At 46.6% G+C, this 15735-nt stretch overlaps 2 protein-coding genes across 2 annotated transcripts; both read right to left on the bottom strand.

The window, feature by feature from the left end:
- Window positions 1-2977: 2977 nt before the first annotated feature.
- FOXG_21845 (uncharacterized protein) lies at window positions 2978-4032 on the bottom strand (the record flags this gene model as incomplete). Its single annotated transcript, XM_018402214.1, has 1 exon — window positions 2978-4032. The coding sequence occupies one exon, from the start codon at window positions 4030-4032 to the stop codon at window positions 3034-3036; it is 999 nt and encodes a 332-aa protein (XP_018255016.1). The 3' UTR covers window positions 2978-3033.
- Window positions 4033-14134: 10102 nt separating this feature from the next.
- Window positions 14135-15153, bottom strand: FOXG_14965 (uncharacterized protein; the record flags this gene model as incomplete). Its single annotated transcript, XM_018395035.1, has 3 exons — window positions 14135-14595; window positions 14666-14917; window positions 14973-15153. The coding sequence occupies 3 exons, from the start codon at window positions 15151-15153 to the stop codon at window positions 14135-14137; spliced, it is 894 nt and encodes a 297-aa protein (XP_018255015.1).
- Between the last annotated feature and the right edge of the window lie 582 nt (window positions 15154-15735).

Genomic DNA, 15735 nt, shown 5'->3' with positions numbered 1-15735 from the left:
CAATCTTGATAACTAGTAAACTTAATGTAAGTTTGTTAGTGTAATTTACAGTATTTTATTCCCGGTTATTTCCATGCTCAATCTCCGGATAACATTGAAGGAGGTAGATTGCACCAATGAAGATATGTCTCACCCTTTTGTGCGTGTCTCAAGGTTTTGTGCCCAACTTAGCTTGCTAAGTTGGCCACCGTCAGGTCGAGCCAACGGGTAATTAGATAGAAACTTATGCAGGAGAATTTTACTAAATTTTATCTATTATTATTTATAGAGTTAATACAAAAAAGCTTGTTCACACTGTATTCTTTTGTTAATCTTTGGTATTAATGGCTTAAAAAATTAAATAAAAGTTTAATAAAAAGAAAATTGTATAACTTTTTCTCCAATAAATCCAAAATCATTTTTCGTAAATTTTAATTACTCGTAACGTGCATGATAAGCAAGTGCTCCATACAAGCAAGTACTCCACTATACTGTGTAATATAAAGGCAGACTACCCTATAGTATTTAAAACCTTAAATAAAATAGTTAAAACTCTAATAAAAATATTTTATATAATAGTATAGCTAGCTTTATCAAATTGTATTTTTTGAAGACTTTTAGCTATTTTATTTTATATAGAAAACCTTAAAATACAGTGTTTTTTACAGTGTAAATAAACTTTCAGGCTTATAGCTATATAGGATTTTTTTTAAACATCTTAAAAATTTATTATAGCTTACTTTAGTACCTATATATAAGCTATTAAAATTATAGCCATTTTAGGCACAAGTTAAGCTTTTTATAAGCTTTTTAAAACTGAATTTTAAGGTATATAGGGTAGTGGAGCACTTGCTTGTCTGGAGCACTTGCTTATCATGCACGTTATAACGTGTTTGATAAGCGAGTTGACCAGACAAGCGAGTTGACCAAAAATCTTAACTATCTAAATGAAAATTGCCATAAAACCATCACAAACTATCTAATCAATTAAAATCACTCACTATACTCTTCCCCAGATGTCTCAATTACTACCTGACAGGTCCTTGCATTATGCCCGGCCTTACCGCATACACCACAACGCCGACCACCCAGTCGATCCGACCTTCCTCGAGCACCATTTCTATATGATTCAGCCACTACCTGCGCATCAACATCCATCTGATCAATTACTTGCGATGCTTCCTGTACAGTCATTGCCCCTCCTTTCTGTAGTCTGGTCCTTTTTGACCTTCGGCGCCGGCCTAGTATCTTATTTGCTTGTTCAAGATCCTTTAACCTAGCCTCTACTAAGGCTAGCCGATGTAAAGCTGCCTTTGTTGCTTTAGTACTAGACTTTAAAGCTTCAATTATTGACTCTGGGGAGCTGCTCTTATGCTTCCTGATTCGTTTTTCAAGGTATTCAGATTGAGATTGGGCCTCAGTAGCTGTCTTTGGAGTCTTTGAAACCCATGGGGTCGAAGGTTCAACAGCCTCCTGAGGAGGCGTTGGAGTCCGTAGCTGCACATCAAGCTTTGAGATTACATTTTCCGGGTTGAAGGAGCAAGCCCAGCTCCTCTAAAACCTCCCCGGATATTGCTTTCTGTAAAAGTAGCTTTAAATGCAGTATAAAAGGCAGAAAAGAACTCAGTCTTAGAAATGTGGGTTACAGAGCATCTGATCAGATGCTCTATTTCTCGACCATAAGCCTGTTTCAGCGGCCCAAAGCACCCAACATCAAGAGGCTGGAGTAGATGAGATGCATGGGCAGGCAAACAGAGCGTGATGATCTTGTTCTCCTTACAATATCTCTCGAAATCGGCAGAGTGGTGGCTTTCGTGACCATCAAGGATCAGAAGACGATAGGGACCAGTTGATCGGTTACTTGTAGACCGATCAAAGTGCTTTAGCCACTCTAGACCCAGCTCGTTATTTGTCCATCCGTTTTGGCTCGTTGCAATAACCCAATCGCCGGGGAGCTCGCATTCTCGGTACCAATTCGTAAGGTGGTATTGGCCTGCACCAATGATAAACGGCGCGATTAATTGACCTTCCGCATTAATCGCCTGGATTACTGTAATCCATTCCCGGTTTCCAGGCTGCACTGATTTTGGCCTTCCTTGCCTTTCTGAACCGGTGACCACCATTCCGGCCATAATGATGCCCATCATAAAGCCAGTCTCATCAAAGTTCCAGATATCATCTGATCGGATACCATACTTTGCAATTGTATTCTGCACAAGCCTAAACCAGCCACGAATAATAGTCGGATCTTCGCATTTAGCTCTCTGATAGTCATATCTCCGAAATAAACGCGTCTTTAGCTCTGGTTGTCGCTTTACGAAGTTATGAGCCCAACGCTTGCCGACAGGTGATGCATTGCGGTCTGCAAGCAGAGAATTGGCCATTTCTTCCACAAAACGCAGTCGCGAGGGACATCCTCGCGAATCTAGGTCAAGAATGAATTGGACTATTATCTTCTCTTCTAGATCAGATAGTCTCCGTGAGTTTGGGATAGAATCGCACCGCGATTGCATGCCATTCTTTCGGTTACGGAGGGTACCGTATCTAACCTTATATATACTTGCAGCGCGTCGGATGCTTAGTTTTGGGTTATTTTGAAGGACCTGAAGGGCAAGAAGGGTTCTAGCTTCATTTGAAGGCTGTGTCATATTAGGTTGTTGAGAAGTATTTAATCAAATGGTAATAATGAAAGTTGAGGGATTTTTGGTCAACTCGCTTATCAAACACGTTAGCTAGTTTTAGGAAATCTAATATTTTTACTTTTAGCTGTACAGTATAAGTGTTGCATTCGCTTGTATGTGGCACTCGCTTATCAAGTACGTTATATATACCAGAAGAATCGTTATCTCTGTAGACTATGCCGATACATCTCTCATCAACATATATATTAAATAATTCTAAATAAATCTGCAGGCTATTACATCTTCTAGCAATTATCTCTGACAAGAAGATAGCTACAAACACAGTATTGCTTGGCTCCAATGACTCAAGCGTAAACATCCCAACCAAAGTATATTATACCAAGACTACAGAGTGCGGGTAATAATAACTAAGCTACGCGTAATTGTCCTCATTTCTTTTCTCAAGTCGTCTTCGTATGGCAAAAGAGCCATAGATTGTCGCTAGTGAGGAAACCAAGGGTAATACAATAAACAATCCAGTAAGGGCGGCGCATAAAATCATCGCGAATATACTGAAACCGTATGCTGCTTGCTGAAGATCAGGATCTGGACTTTTCGAGTGTGAGGCTAATGATAAATTGAAAGCCGACAGAATAATAACAATGATACCAAACGCTGACACTGCGTTATTGTACTGGTCCATGTAAGGCACATAGCTCTCGGTCAAAGCATGGGGGAAGCCTTGAAGGATACTGGATATGGAAAACTTGTAGGGCGAATATCGGTAAATCGTATCGAGCCGATTTAACCGCAACTCGCCGTATTGGAATCGTTTGTCCATGATATTAGAGTCCTTGGGGTTGAGATTTGGTAGTATTATACGGGCAAATTCCGACCAAGCTCGGTAGTCCAGGTTCTCATTGATTAGACGAGATTCTTGAGCCACCCGCAAATCATGACCAAAGCGAATAAGGCCACAATAAGAGTACAGAAGCCCGCACGCTGCTCGGTGCAATTGAGGGTCACAGGATATGTTGGCCTCCCAGAAATCGTAGTTGAGGAGAAAGTCCGGTAGTGGCTTGATAAATATTCTCGACTTAGCCCAAACAAGATGAAGATCCAGTTCCTCTGCAATTACAATTTCACGACGCAGGAATTTCTGGTAGTATAATGATCGGGGAGCTCCATGGACGGCGATTAGCCATAACATCTTGCGTATGGCATTGAATCGAGAAAGATCGAAAAAGGCGCAAAGAAATCTATGCACCTCATCTCCGGCCTCATATCTCAGTGGCTGCAGTTCCCTTGCTAAGGGAGATATATCGTTGAAGGCTGCAGGGAGGACTAGGTCATCCTGATAAACCAAGGAAGAAGTTGGCGGGAACGGGGGCTTATATGCTGGCGATGCGATCTCCTTGCCGGATTTATCCATTTAGAATGTGGTAGAATGACAGGTGCGGGGAAAAATTGGAGTTGCAGTAAAATTGGTCTTTTGAAAGCTTGTCCAAGGAGTTTAGAGGATGCCGAGCATGCCAAGAGTGCCAATGACTTGTAATTTATGGTTTATGGACTCGCCAATGCTAGAAAGCTGACCAGACTATGACTCCAAGTTTATGCAACAACGCGTGCCCTGTTACGTTGCCTGGTCGCGCATATTAGAGTGTGATGATCTCTATGTTGCAAATATGACATAACCCCTTTCAGACCAGCTAGTTTTAATTGACTTATAATGTGTGCATGTCGCAGTTATGACATAATTTGTAGAGTTGAATAACGTATACGATAAGCACGTGCACCAGACAAGCGAGTGCACCACTACTCTATACACCTTAAAATCCAATTTTTAAAAGCTTATAAAAACCCTAACTTAAACCTAAAATAGCTATAAATTTAATAGCCTATATATAAGTTCTAAAATAAGCTACATTACCTTTCTTAGACTTTTTAAAAAATTACATATAGCTATAAACCTTATGTCACGGGCTGGGCTCGGTAGGGCAGGTGAACGGGGAACGCTTCAGGCAGAATACGGTCTATTGCTACGGATAGGCACTGCAGGCAGGTCAGGCTCTATTAACAAGACGTAGCTCGAGGAGCTACGTTCAGGAACTATCTGGTCGGTAAACAAAGTCTCTGCGATAACGTATCGCCACGTGATCCGGATCTACCTTGTTAGTGGTCTAGGGTAGGCCAGTCTGGTCGAGCTGTGACAGTACCCCCCTCTCTTAGCATCGAGCTCTGTCGAGATAGGTCACTGTGGTCCAGGTTTATCGGGATATCTCCTGTGGAAGTTAGCCACAACCTCGGCGGCGTTCTCCACATAGTCTGCGGGGACTTCTGTTGGGTCTGCGTATCCAGCCCATTTCACGGTATACTTCAGTCTAGGACGGCCTCCGCGGCCGCGTCTGTCCCAGCGGGAATCTACGATATCTTCGACTTCCCACTCCTCTACTCCTTCAGCTTCGACAGGCGGCGGCGGGTCTGGATTCTGGCCCGGCAGCGGGTCGGTAGCGGCGGGCTTAAGCAGGTTTGTGTGAAATACCGGGTGTATCTTCATACTGGCAGGCAGTTCCAGTCGGTAGGCGTACGGGGAGATAACCTTCGTGATCTTAAGCGGGCCGATGTTCTTCCAGTCTAGCTTCTTCTGCGGTCTCAATGTCTTGATGTTTCGGGCGTCTAACCAAACGTGATCTCCTTCACGATATTGTCTGGCAGGTCGTCGGTGACGGTTCGCTTGGGTTTCGTAGCGGGCTTGCGCGGCTATACTCTCGGAGCGTAGGTATTCCAGTATCTCATTCATTTTTTGCGCGAACTTCTCAGCGTCTCTTGTGGCAGGTGTTCCTTTGACTGTAATTGTAGGCTCGAAGCCCATCCGCGGGTTGAATCCGTAATTCGCGAAGAACGGGGACATACCGGTCGTCTCAGACTTCAGGGAGTTCGCAGCGAACTCGGCCAGAGGGAGCCATCGGCTCCAGTCATCTTGTAAGTAAGATACATAGGCTCTCAGGTACTGTTCCAATATCGCATTTAAGCGTTCTGTCTGTCCATCGGTCTCGGGGTGATAGGCGGTTGATAGCAGCGAGTTGATTGATAGCTGCTGGGTAAGCTTCTTCCAGAACTCAGCCACAAATTGGGGTCCCCGGTCTGATATAATTGTATGTGGGAGGCCATGTAGCTTCCACACCTCTTTCAGGTAATAACGGGCGGTGTCTTCTGCATCACAGGTCCCTTTACAGGCGATAATATGTCTCATCTTCGTGAGGCGGCAGGCTATAATCAATATGGCGTCGTGTCCTTCGCTGGGCGGCAGGTAGGTGATAAAATCCATTGATATGTGTTGCCAGGCTCGTTCAGGTACCGGTAGGGGCTTTAGGACTCCTTGCCTTGCCTCTCGGGCAGGATTGGCTCTTCGGCAGGTATGACAGTTCTTAACCCATCGTTCAACATATGACAGCATTCCAGGCCAGTAGTAATCGCGGGAGAGTAGATCATAAGTACGGGCGCGGCCTGGGTGACCAGCTATAGGGTGTTCGTGGCTAGCCTTCAGGAGTGCGGTCTTCAGGGGGTCGTAATTCGGAATATAAACGCGGTCTCGGTATAGCAGTCGGTCTTGTATTACTTTGCATTCGGCAAGTGTGATCTTCGGGTGGCGTGGGGCTCCTTCTTCTAGGGCTTGCAGTATCGACTGTAGATCTTCATCGGTCTTATAGGCTTGGTCTAACAGGCGGCTAATGTCTTCTGGTAGCTCTAAGGAAAGGATGGGTTCCTCTATTGGTATTGAACCTTGTCGGTGCGGTTGTCGGATGCGGGCTCTCTGGACCTTTAACGGTGGAAGTTGCCAATTCTCCTTCTTCAGGACTACTTGGCTCTGGTGCGCCAGGCGCTCATCCCCCTCTTTAGGGAGGTCCTCTGACCTCCTGGTCAGGGCATCGGGCTTAACTCCTTGCTTCCCTGGTCTATAGGTGATCTGGAAATTAAAGCGGGACAAGAATTCAGACCACCTAGCCTGCCTCCTATTCAGCAACTTCGTGGTCGTGAAGTACTCGAGGTTCTTGTGGTCTGTAATAACTCTGATAGGTGAGGGTGCTCCCTCCAGTTCAGGTCTCCATTCTTCAAAACAGCGGATAATAGCCATCAGTTCCTTGTCGTAGATCTCGTAGTTACACTCTGTAGCAGTGTGCTTCTTTGAGAAGAACGCCACCGGGTGTAACCTTCCTTCGTTATCATACTGTGAGAGTACGCCTGCTGAGACATAATCAGAGGCATCGGTCTCAAGGATCACGTCCTTGGTCCAGTCAAACGGGCGTAGAATTGGTGCCGTTATAAAGGCTTCCTTTAACCTTACAAAGGCCTTCTCGCAAGTATCGTCCCATATAAAGGGTACATCCTTTTTTGTCAGTCTATTCAGGGGTGCTGTGAGCTTTGAGAAGTCACGGATGAACCTCCTATAGAAGTTCCCGAAGCCAATGAAGGCTTGTACATCTGTCAGGCAGGTCGGTGTTTTCCAGTTCTTAACAGTCTCAACCTTCGCGGGGTCCATTCTGATGCCTTCCTGGCCCACGATCAGGCCCAGGAATTTCGTCCCTTTCACTAGGAATTCGCACTTCGATGGGTTTGCGAAGAGCCCAGCGGATCTCAGCCTCTGGAGCACCAACTTGAGGTGCTCTATGTGCTCCTCCCGGGTCCGGCTGTAAATCAGGATGTCGTCTAAGTAAGCTGTACAGAATATATCCAGGTGCTCTCGCAGAGCGTCGTTAATATAACGTTGAAACGTTGCAGGGGCTCCTGTCAGGCCGAAGGGCATGACCAGGGACTCATATAATCCGAAACGGGTCCGGAAGGCCGTGAGGTATTCTTGGCCCTTCTCGATCCGGAGGTTGTTAAAAGCGGATACAATATCTATGCGGGAGAAGTACTTCATGCCGGACAGGTTGTTCAGGGATTCCTTGATCAGGGGTAACGGGTAGCGGTCCTTTACGGTGATATTATTCAGGGCCCTGTAGTCCACGCAGAATCGTAGCCCGCCGCCTGGCTTCTTGACAAACAGCACTGGGGAGGCGACGGGTGAAGAGCTAGGTCGGATGAATCCTTTGCGCAGGTTCTCATCGAGCCACTCTCGTAGAGCTGTCAACTCTTCTCGGGACATTCCATATAGCGGGCCGAAGGGCAGCTTCCCTCCGGGTATCAGTTCAATGTGGTGATCTCCGGCTCGGTGCGGAGGTAGCTTCTCTGCTTCTTTAGGCGAAAATACGTCCTGGAACTCTCGTAGTTCCTCGGGCAGTCTCAGATCCTCACTCTTATTCTGTAATGCTCTGTCTATCTGTTCCAGGGTGACAGCGAAGAAGCGACAGCGGGTTCTCCGGCTATATAGTCTGACAGCTTGTAGGGATATAGGAAGGATATCCTTCCTCCTCAGGCTTTGGGGAATGTTCTGTTCTAGCTGGCGGAGGAATTTCTTTGGGACGGTCTGTAGGGCTTTGATTTTTGTGGGCTTGGCTGGTGTATTACAGAACTTCTGACAGTATAGACTATTAAAGGTAAAGGTGTGGGCTGCGAAGCCTACCTGTGGATCGTGTTGCTTTAACCAGGGCATTCCTAAGACTATAGGATAGCTGGCTAGCCGGGTGACGTAGAATAACATATTCTTCTGGTAGTGGTCGGCGATACGGAGTCCGGCACGGACGTAGTGGGTGATCTGTCCACTCTCGGCAGGGCGGCCATCGAATACTTCTATTTCGAAAGGCCTCTTCAGGGGGCGGAATTGCAGGTTCTGGGACTTAGCCCAGCTTTCATCAATGAATCCTTTCCCTTCTGCTCCGCTATCTGTCATAGCGTAAGAAGGTATTGGTTCCTTTCCAGTTGATATTAGGTTAGCAGGTAAAATCATTAAGTTAGAACGTTGGTTCCCTTCCTCTTCAACTGGAATCCCATGGACCGAGGCGGCAGATAGTCTGATCTTCAGTGCGGGTGGTAGTGAGGCGGGAGCCTGCCGCCGACTTAGGACAGGCTCGCCCCGTTTTCCTGGTGCCTTCGTGAGTTGCGGGAGTCGGATCGGTCTAGAGCCGGGGATCTTGGAGAGGAGTGACGGCTATAGCGGTAAGGGCTCTGGGGAATAGCTGCGTGTCGGAATTTAGCAGGCCGGGTGTCGGGTTCAGGGCAGTCGCGGAGGTAGTGAGATGACGACCCGCAACGGAAGCACTGGTTATTCTCTCTGCGGTAGTTCGGGCGGATATAGCGGCGTTGATTGCTTAAGTCCATGGGGTCTCCGGCAAGCTGGGGATTCTCAGGGGGGCTTCGACCCCTACGGGGCGAGGGGGACTTCCTCTCTTGTCTCTCGGCCCGTGTGCGTGTAGGACCTACACGAGGTATAGGGTTCGACCTCTTAGGGATATAGGGTCGGCTCTTCTCACGGTATTCTTGCAGGCGTATATCCAGTTCCTTGAAGTGCGATACTAATGTATTATAGCTGTAATCGGCAGGGGGGTTATTCAGGAGCATCTCGGATAGCTCTTTCGATACGGCCTTCTCGAGGAAAGGGGCCAGGGCATCTCCCTCAAGGCCGCTATCAAGGCTCAGGCTCTGAAACTCGGCATAGAAGGTAGAGAAGTCTCTATCTCTCTGTTTGATAACATCTAGCTTCCGTCGTGCTGTTCTGGCTTCGTTCGGGTCCCCATAGGCGCCCTGTAGGATATCCAAGATATCCTGATAGTCTGGAAGGCGGCAAGCTCCCTTAAAGATGTAAGGTTGTATGAGCTTGTAGGATTCCTTGTTCAGTCGGCTATTCACATAAGCCATACGGCTCACTGCAGTCGGGTATCGGTCTTCATTAACGGTTAGTTTCTCTGTAATGGCATCACGGAAGCGGCGTAAGTCTGCGCGGGTAGCTTCAAACTTCTCAGGGTCGGGTAGTCGTTCTGAAAGGTAGGCGGAGGCGGTAGATCGGGTAGTAGGAGGCGGAGCCGCTCCCACAATCTCAGAGTAGGTAGTCTAGAGGCTATAGCTTGGCGGGCTTCATCCCGGGCCGCCTCTAGTTCCTTTTCTTTCTTATCAAGCCGGTCCTCTACCCATGACCTCTGCATCATGGCGGCGGACTTCTCGATCTGTACCGCCTGTAGGGTGTTCTGGAGGTTCAGGATTTCCTCTTGCTGGGTCTCGACCTGGACTTGGAGCTCTACGAGCTTCCTATCGGCTGCGACCTGGTTGGATTCCTGTTCTTTCATCCAGGCGTAGGCGTCGCTTAGGTATTGGTACCACTTATCGGGGTCCTCTGCATAGCATGCCTCATATTCGGCGCGGCTTCCTGGGATAGCGGGGGGAGTCGGGTGGGCAGGCATTGCGTTCGGCGTCCAATTGGTGGGAGCTACGTAGTGTCACGGGCTGGGCTCGGTAGGGCAGGTGAACGGGGAACGCTTCAGGCAGAATACGGTCTATTGCTACGGATAGGCACTGCAGGCAGGTCAGGCTCTATTAACAAGACGTAGCTCGAGGAGCTACGTTCAGGAACTATCTGGTCGGTAAACAAAGTCTCTGCGATAACGTATCGCCACGTGATCCGGATCTACCTTGTTAGTGGTCTAGGGTAGGCCAGTCTGGTCGAGCTGTGACACCTTAAAGTCTATTTACACTGTAAGATACACTGTATTTTATGATTTTCTATAGAAGGTAAAATAGCTAAAAATCTTTTAAAATACAAATAGCACTAACTATACTATTATTAAAAATATTTTCTTCATATTTTTGGCTATTTTATTTATCAATAAGAAATACTATAGGGTAGGTTTTTTAATACTATACGGTGCAGTGGTGCATTCGCTTGTCGTGCACGCGCTTGTCGTATACGTTATAGAGACATCCTGTCCATTCTGGTCCAACCTTGCTTTAACTGACAAACATTTAATTGGACTGGGAATATCAGGGACTAGAGAGCACCCACTAGCGCATAAGTGCATCATAAGCTTAACGCAGTTTAGGTAGCGCCTACGCACTATATCTGTCATAATGCTATAACAATGATAATACCCCGCAGATAGAGGCATTACTTGGGTAGGGCCTAGAGACCGGCCCCCCTTAGCTTGTGGTATCACTCCGCAAGCTCCGTGCCCAAGCACGGGGGGTTCATTGACTGGGAAAAGGGTCTGCTGACAAGGAAAATTGGGGTACCTCAATTTGGCTGCAAAACCCGCCAAATGAAGGTACCGACTTTCCCTCGGTTAGTAACATAATTCAGACCGGACTAACCCCCCATCTGCATCTACGGGACCACAACACCATAATATATCATCAAAATCAGGTATGTTATTCATTCTTTTTCGCAACAACTAAGTCATCCTACCTAACTTCAATAGTATCTTTAACTGGTATATCATCATCTTCTTCTTCTTCTTCTCCTTCTCCTTCTCCTTCTCCTTCTCCTTCTTCTTCTTCTTCAATCTCTTCATCATCTTCACTTTCATCGATATCCAATTCATCATCATCAACAGACAACGCTTTCTGCTTTCCACGCTGTTTTCTCGAAGGTGAGGCTATCAAATCGACTGCATCTTTGACTATATTGATATTATAGTCAAAAGGAAGAAGGAATGGAGGATTCCAGTAAAAAGGGAAGATCTTAGGTATATGTTCTTGCTGTGCATCTCTTGCTTGCTTGGCCAATAGCTTGGATTCTTTCATCTTTGCGTGCATCTCACGGTGAGCACAATATCTTGTAGCTAGAAGCTCTGTAGACTTGATACAAAGCTCGGATTGAGTCTTGATGAAGAATTCACTGACTGTGAATGGCCTCACTTCCTGTGAGTATGAAGGTTGACTCCTATGTTGTTCAATAGGATGATATTCCTTCAAAGATGACCGTAGTAGCTTCCTTACAGAGAAAAGCCACCGCCGTAGATATACAGCCTCGTCTCTGACCTCCTTGGCATAATAACGACGAAGCTCTGCATCCTGATTTGCCCGTCTATTATGTTGATCCTTTGCGACACGGAGTCTGGCATCATAAACTGTAATTGGCCCGTAATTTGCTATGATAGTAGTTCCTTCGTCCCGTTCTGAACGTCGTAGGCTCTTCTCCTTCAAACGGCGCATCTCCTGAGTAGCTGTGATACCGTTCAAGGCAAGGGTTGTGTGTGCTTTTCGCACTTTTTCATTAACATGTAACACACTTGGGGTCAGAGGCACGCCTGAGGATATTGAACATTCAATACGAAGGGCCACATAACCTTCGTATTGCTTGATTTGCCGTAGATTAAGCTGAGGTGTGTTGACATTGTTCCAGATAACCGTTGGAGGCGTGGGGGGCATCATTGGAATCCCCTCGTTGCGATGAGTATTTTGATGTATATCTCGTGATGATTCGCCAACTTCTTCTTCATTTGAATCATCGCGAAAGTCACTGCTGTGGTTGGAAGATAACCCAGGTGTGATATAGCCGGGAAGATCACGTTCAGCAACCTCCAAAGAGAGGGATGAAAGAAGGTTGACCATTTTGTTGATAACAACGGAGGGATCAAGAGGATAGATGCCGGATTTTGCCCACGATGAGATAATAGTACTTTTCTTAGTAGCTTTGCGGCGAATCTCCTGTAAATGAAACATAAAGTCAGCTTTATTGAAGTCCGTAGCACCATTGGCGATTTCCCTAAGTAAGGCTTCCTGATGCCAATGCTTATATGTACTGAATAATCCAACATCTAATGGCTGAAGTATATGTGTCAGATGAGGAGGGAAGGGATATAAGATAATATTCGCATCTAGAGCTTTCTGATAAAGCTCTTTAGTGAAATGACTTTCACATCCATCATAAAGAACAACTCGAAGATCTGATGTATTTTGAGGCCGGGTAAGTCTCTCAAAGTGGTCAAAGAAGTCCTGTGCCGTGATATCGTCGATATAGCCTTTTGGTGTTGTGACTATCGTAGCCTGCTCGTCTAGGTCATTATCCACCCAACGGGAGGGAATCTGTACGCCGGGCATGATGACAAACGGGGCTATGATTCCTCCTGTTGCAGATATTGACTCCACGATAGTCACACTAATAGTCGTATGTGCATCTGTTAACAGAGGGGAGTCGATATCGAGGAAAGTCCATATCATAATACCGTTCATTAGATATCCTATTATAAAGCCAGTCTCGTCGAAATTCCAGACATTATCGAAGTTGATGTCGTTTCCCTTGACAAATTCTGTTCATTTTGCAAACCACTCTTCGACATTGGCTCGGTCTGCCATAGCTTTGCGATTTGCAGCGAGAGTACGGCTCTTTCTCCTATGAAAGACTTCACGATACCGCCTGAGGAAGCGGCGAGCCCAGAATCTTGAGGCATGAGGCTTACGATGTGTAGCCTTAAGCAGGGAATTCGCATACTGACGAAGTGTGCGTTGTTGTATGTGATGCCCCTGTGTTACTCTCCTCCAACACCAAGCGAGTATAGCTTTCTCTTCTTCCTTGCTGAATAACGTCCTGTTGCCGCCGTTATCTCTCACAGGATGATGGCCGTTGATCCTACTGCGAAGTCTCTTATAGTTGACTTTCCATGCTTGTGCAGCGGCTCTCATAGAGGGATAAAAGCCTTCTAGATATAATGCCTTTGCTGCGATGGTGCGTTCTTCAATATTATAGTCCGTGAAGCGGGAAATTCGTGGTAAACCAGTCTCAGGATTGATATATATTTGTTGTGTTAATGGAGCAAGCTCTGGACTTTCAGATGTCATATTTTTTTTTATTAATTGAAGTACTATTGCAATAGTTGTAATTGATTTAATATTTGTTGTCGAGGTGGCGATATTAATAGAGGCTGTGGTGTTGCGGTAGATAAATAATTGTAGGCATCATAGGTGCATATAAAGAAGCTACAAAAATTTGGCGGGTTTTGCAGCCAAATTGAGGTACCTAAATTTTTTCCCTGTCAGCAGCCCCTTTTCCCTGTCAGTGCACCCCCCGTGCTTGAGGCACGGATACCGAAGGTAGTAACGAAAGCACGGGGGGCCGATCTCTAGGCCCTACCCAAGTAATTGTTCTGCTAGGTAGTACACTAGTAATAATGTTGCTTATATAAGCCCCCGAGAAGAAATAGTGTACTGTTAAATTCATATAAATCACCGCATCTGTGGCGCATTGGCTCGGTACGCAGGAGTGCTTGTCCTGATTCAATGAGCCCCTCATTTACGACTACTCTACTGGTAATGCTGTCATGTCAACCAGCCTGTAACAGCCCACGATAACATACATTGTTGTTAATTATGCCAGCGCATGGTGATTGACACTAAGCTGCTATAACAACGGCTTCTATAGTAGAAAGAAAAGGTAGCAATTGGTCAGGCATTGTGGTATAATGTCTAAGTTGTGAGCAAGATGTGTTATTTGCAGTTGAGACTTGTGGCTGAGAGCTTATATCAGCACAGAGAACTTAGTAGAAAGAAAAGGTTCTTAAAGCTGGTACTATTGCATCATATCACATCCCCTCCCTAAGGTACACTTCTAATAGCCAACTATATACTTGAGCCTGGATACATCCTCTTGCCGATAAACGAAATATGGCTCAAGAGCGGATCTTCTCAAATCGTTGTCGAAACGGAAGTAGCTCGAAACCATTCGTCACCGGTAGCTCATTTCGTAGAAGCAGGCCAATCTCGCTGGGGTGATACCAGTTCATCCAAACCATCACAATCCAGATCAGGGTAGCGTCGAAGACGAACATGAAGGCCTCAGTCCTCATGAGATATCCGTCGTTGCCATCGAGGTACTCAATAACTCGGAACAGACTCCTGACCCAGATAAAACCGCTCGTGATGTAGAGAGTAGTGAGGTAATGGCGCCACCGAATCGAGGGCTCTAGGCTCTTGTTGGTAGGAGACCGTTTCATCCGGCGGTGGAAGACACTGACGACCACGATGAAGATGCCGAAGATGGCAAGCCGGAAGAAGAGGCCGCCGATGATGACGTACTCTCCAATCTTCATGAGGTTGTTCCCCTCGTTGGCTCCCGACATCATGCTTCCGCCTGGAACAACATGAACAGTTAGCAGGGCTTCCATGACTCGATGTGGGAGTGCGGGATCAGTTGTGCATACCTGCGGACTGGAGCTCGATCGATATAATATCTCCTACTACAAAGATCTTTGTTAACCACCGTCTCCTAATAACTGCATGAACCTCTCCTTCTGTCAGGAGGATGGCACGGCTCAGTGTCATGTAGATAGAAGCTGCCATCAATGCAGGGGCGATGAGAAGCAAGACGCTTTGAACGACGTAGGGTCCTAATGTCCAGCAGCCAGGGTCCTCGGTTGAGTTGATCGCGCGGCCAATGTATCCGGCTATTTCAGCTACAGTAATCATTGTTAGCGAAGTTGGACGATAAAGGCTCCTGAAGTAACTAACAGATGCCGCCGAGGCAGAATGCCAGCATGTACCAGGTTTTAGTCTTAATCAACTGGAAGACATGGACGATCGTTGTGATGCTGAATAGCACGACGAATATGACGGCCGCGGCTGTCGAGGGTTCGTAGCGACAGAAGGACCAGTCGGCATGCCGATAGTTGGGGTCGCACTTGGCAGCCATGTTTACGGCGAGTAACAAGCGTTATACTGTTTGTCTGTTCTTTGGCGAAAGATGAGACTGGACCAAATATGTTGGGTGAGATGATTTGAGCTGGGCTTCCGTCCATGACGAGAGGGCAGACCTCAGTTTTAAAGAACGGTAGCCACCTCGAGTAACAAAGCATTTCGAGCCGGCTGGGGCCATGTCAAACACAACATCAAAGACCCGACAGCCTACGTGCCTGGGTTTCCCAGCCATAGCTTGAGCTTGGAGATAACGCTTGAGCCTCAGATGTGATATAATGTGATATACTGGGAAAACGTGGATCCACTTGATATCCATGCCAAATACAAACTAAGCCCTGCCATTGGATGCCCACAATTCCCGGTTCATCCGAATGCCGCGTATTCGCGTTTTAGCATCCTTATAAGCTTATAACTAAGTTAGTTCCTTTCCACTGACCTGTCCATTCTGCCCGAACCCGCGGTTAGATCTGAAACCCTCCATCAATATCCTTTTCCGCGTCAGTGACGACGTACGTTGCCAAAAATGAAACCACGACGCTCTCACACAAAGTCTCGCAGCGGATGCCGGGAGTGCAAA

Source organism: Fusarium oxysporum, chromosome 3, assembly GCF_000149955.1.
Source record: "Fusarium oxysporum f. sp. lycopersici 4287 chromosome 3, whole genome shotgun sequence".
In the NCBI taxonomy this organism is placed as follows: Eukaryota; Fungi; Ascomycota; class Sordariomycetes; order Hypocreales; family Nectriaceae; genus Fusarium; species Fusarium oxysporum.
Note: the sequence above shows the minus strand (reverse complement) of the source record. Positions and strands in the feature narration are given on the sequence as shown.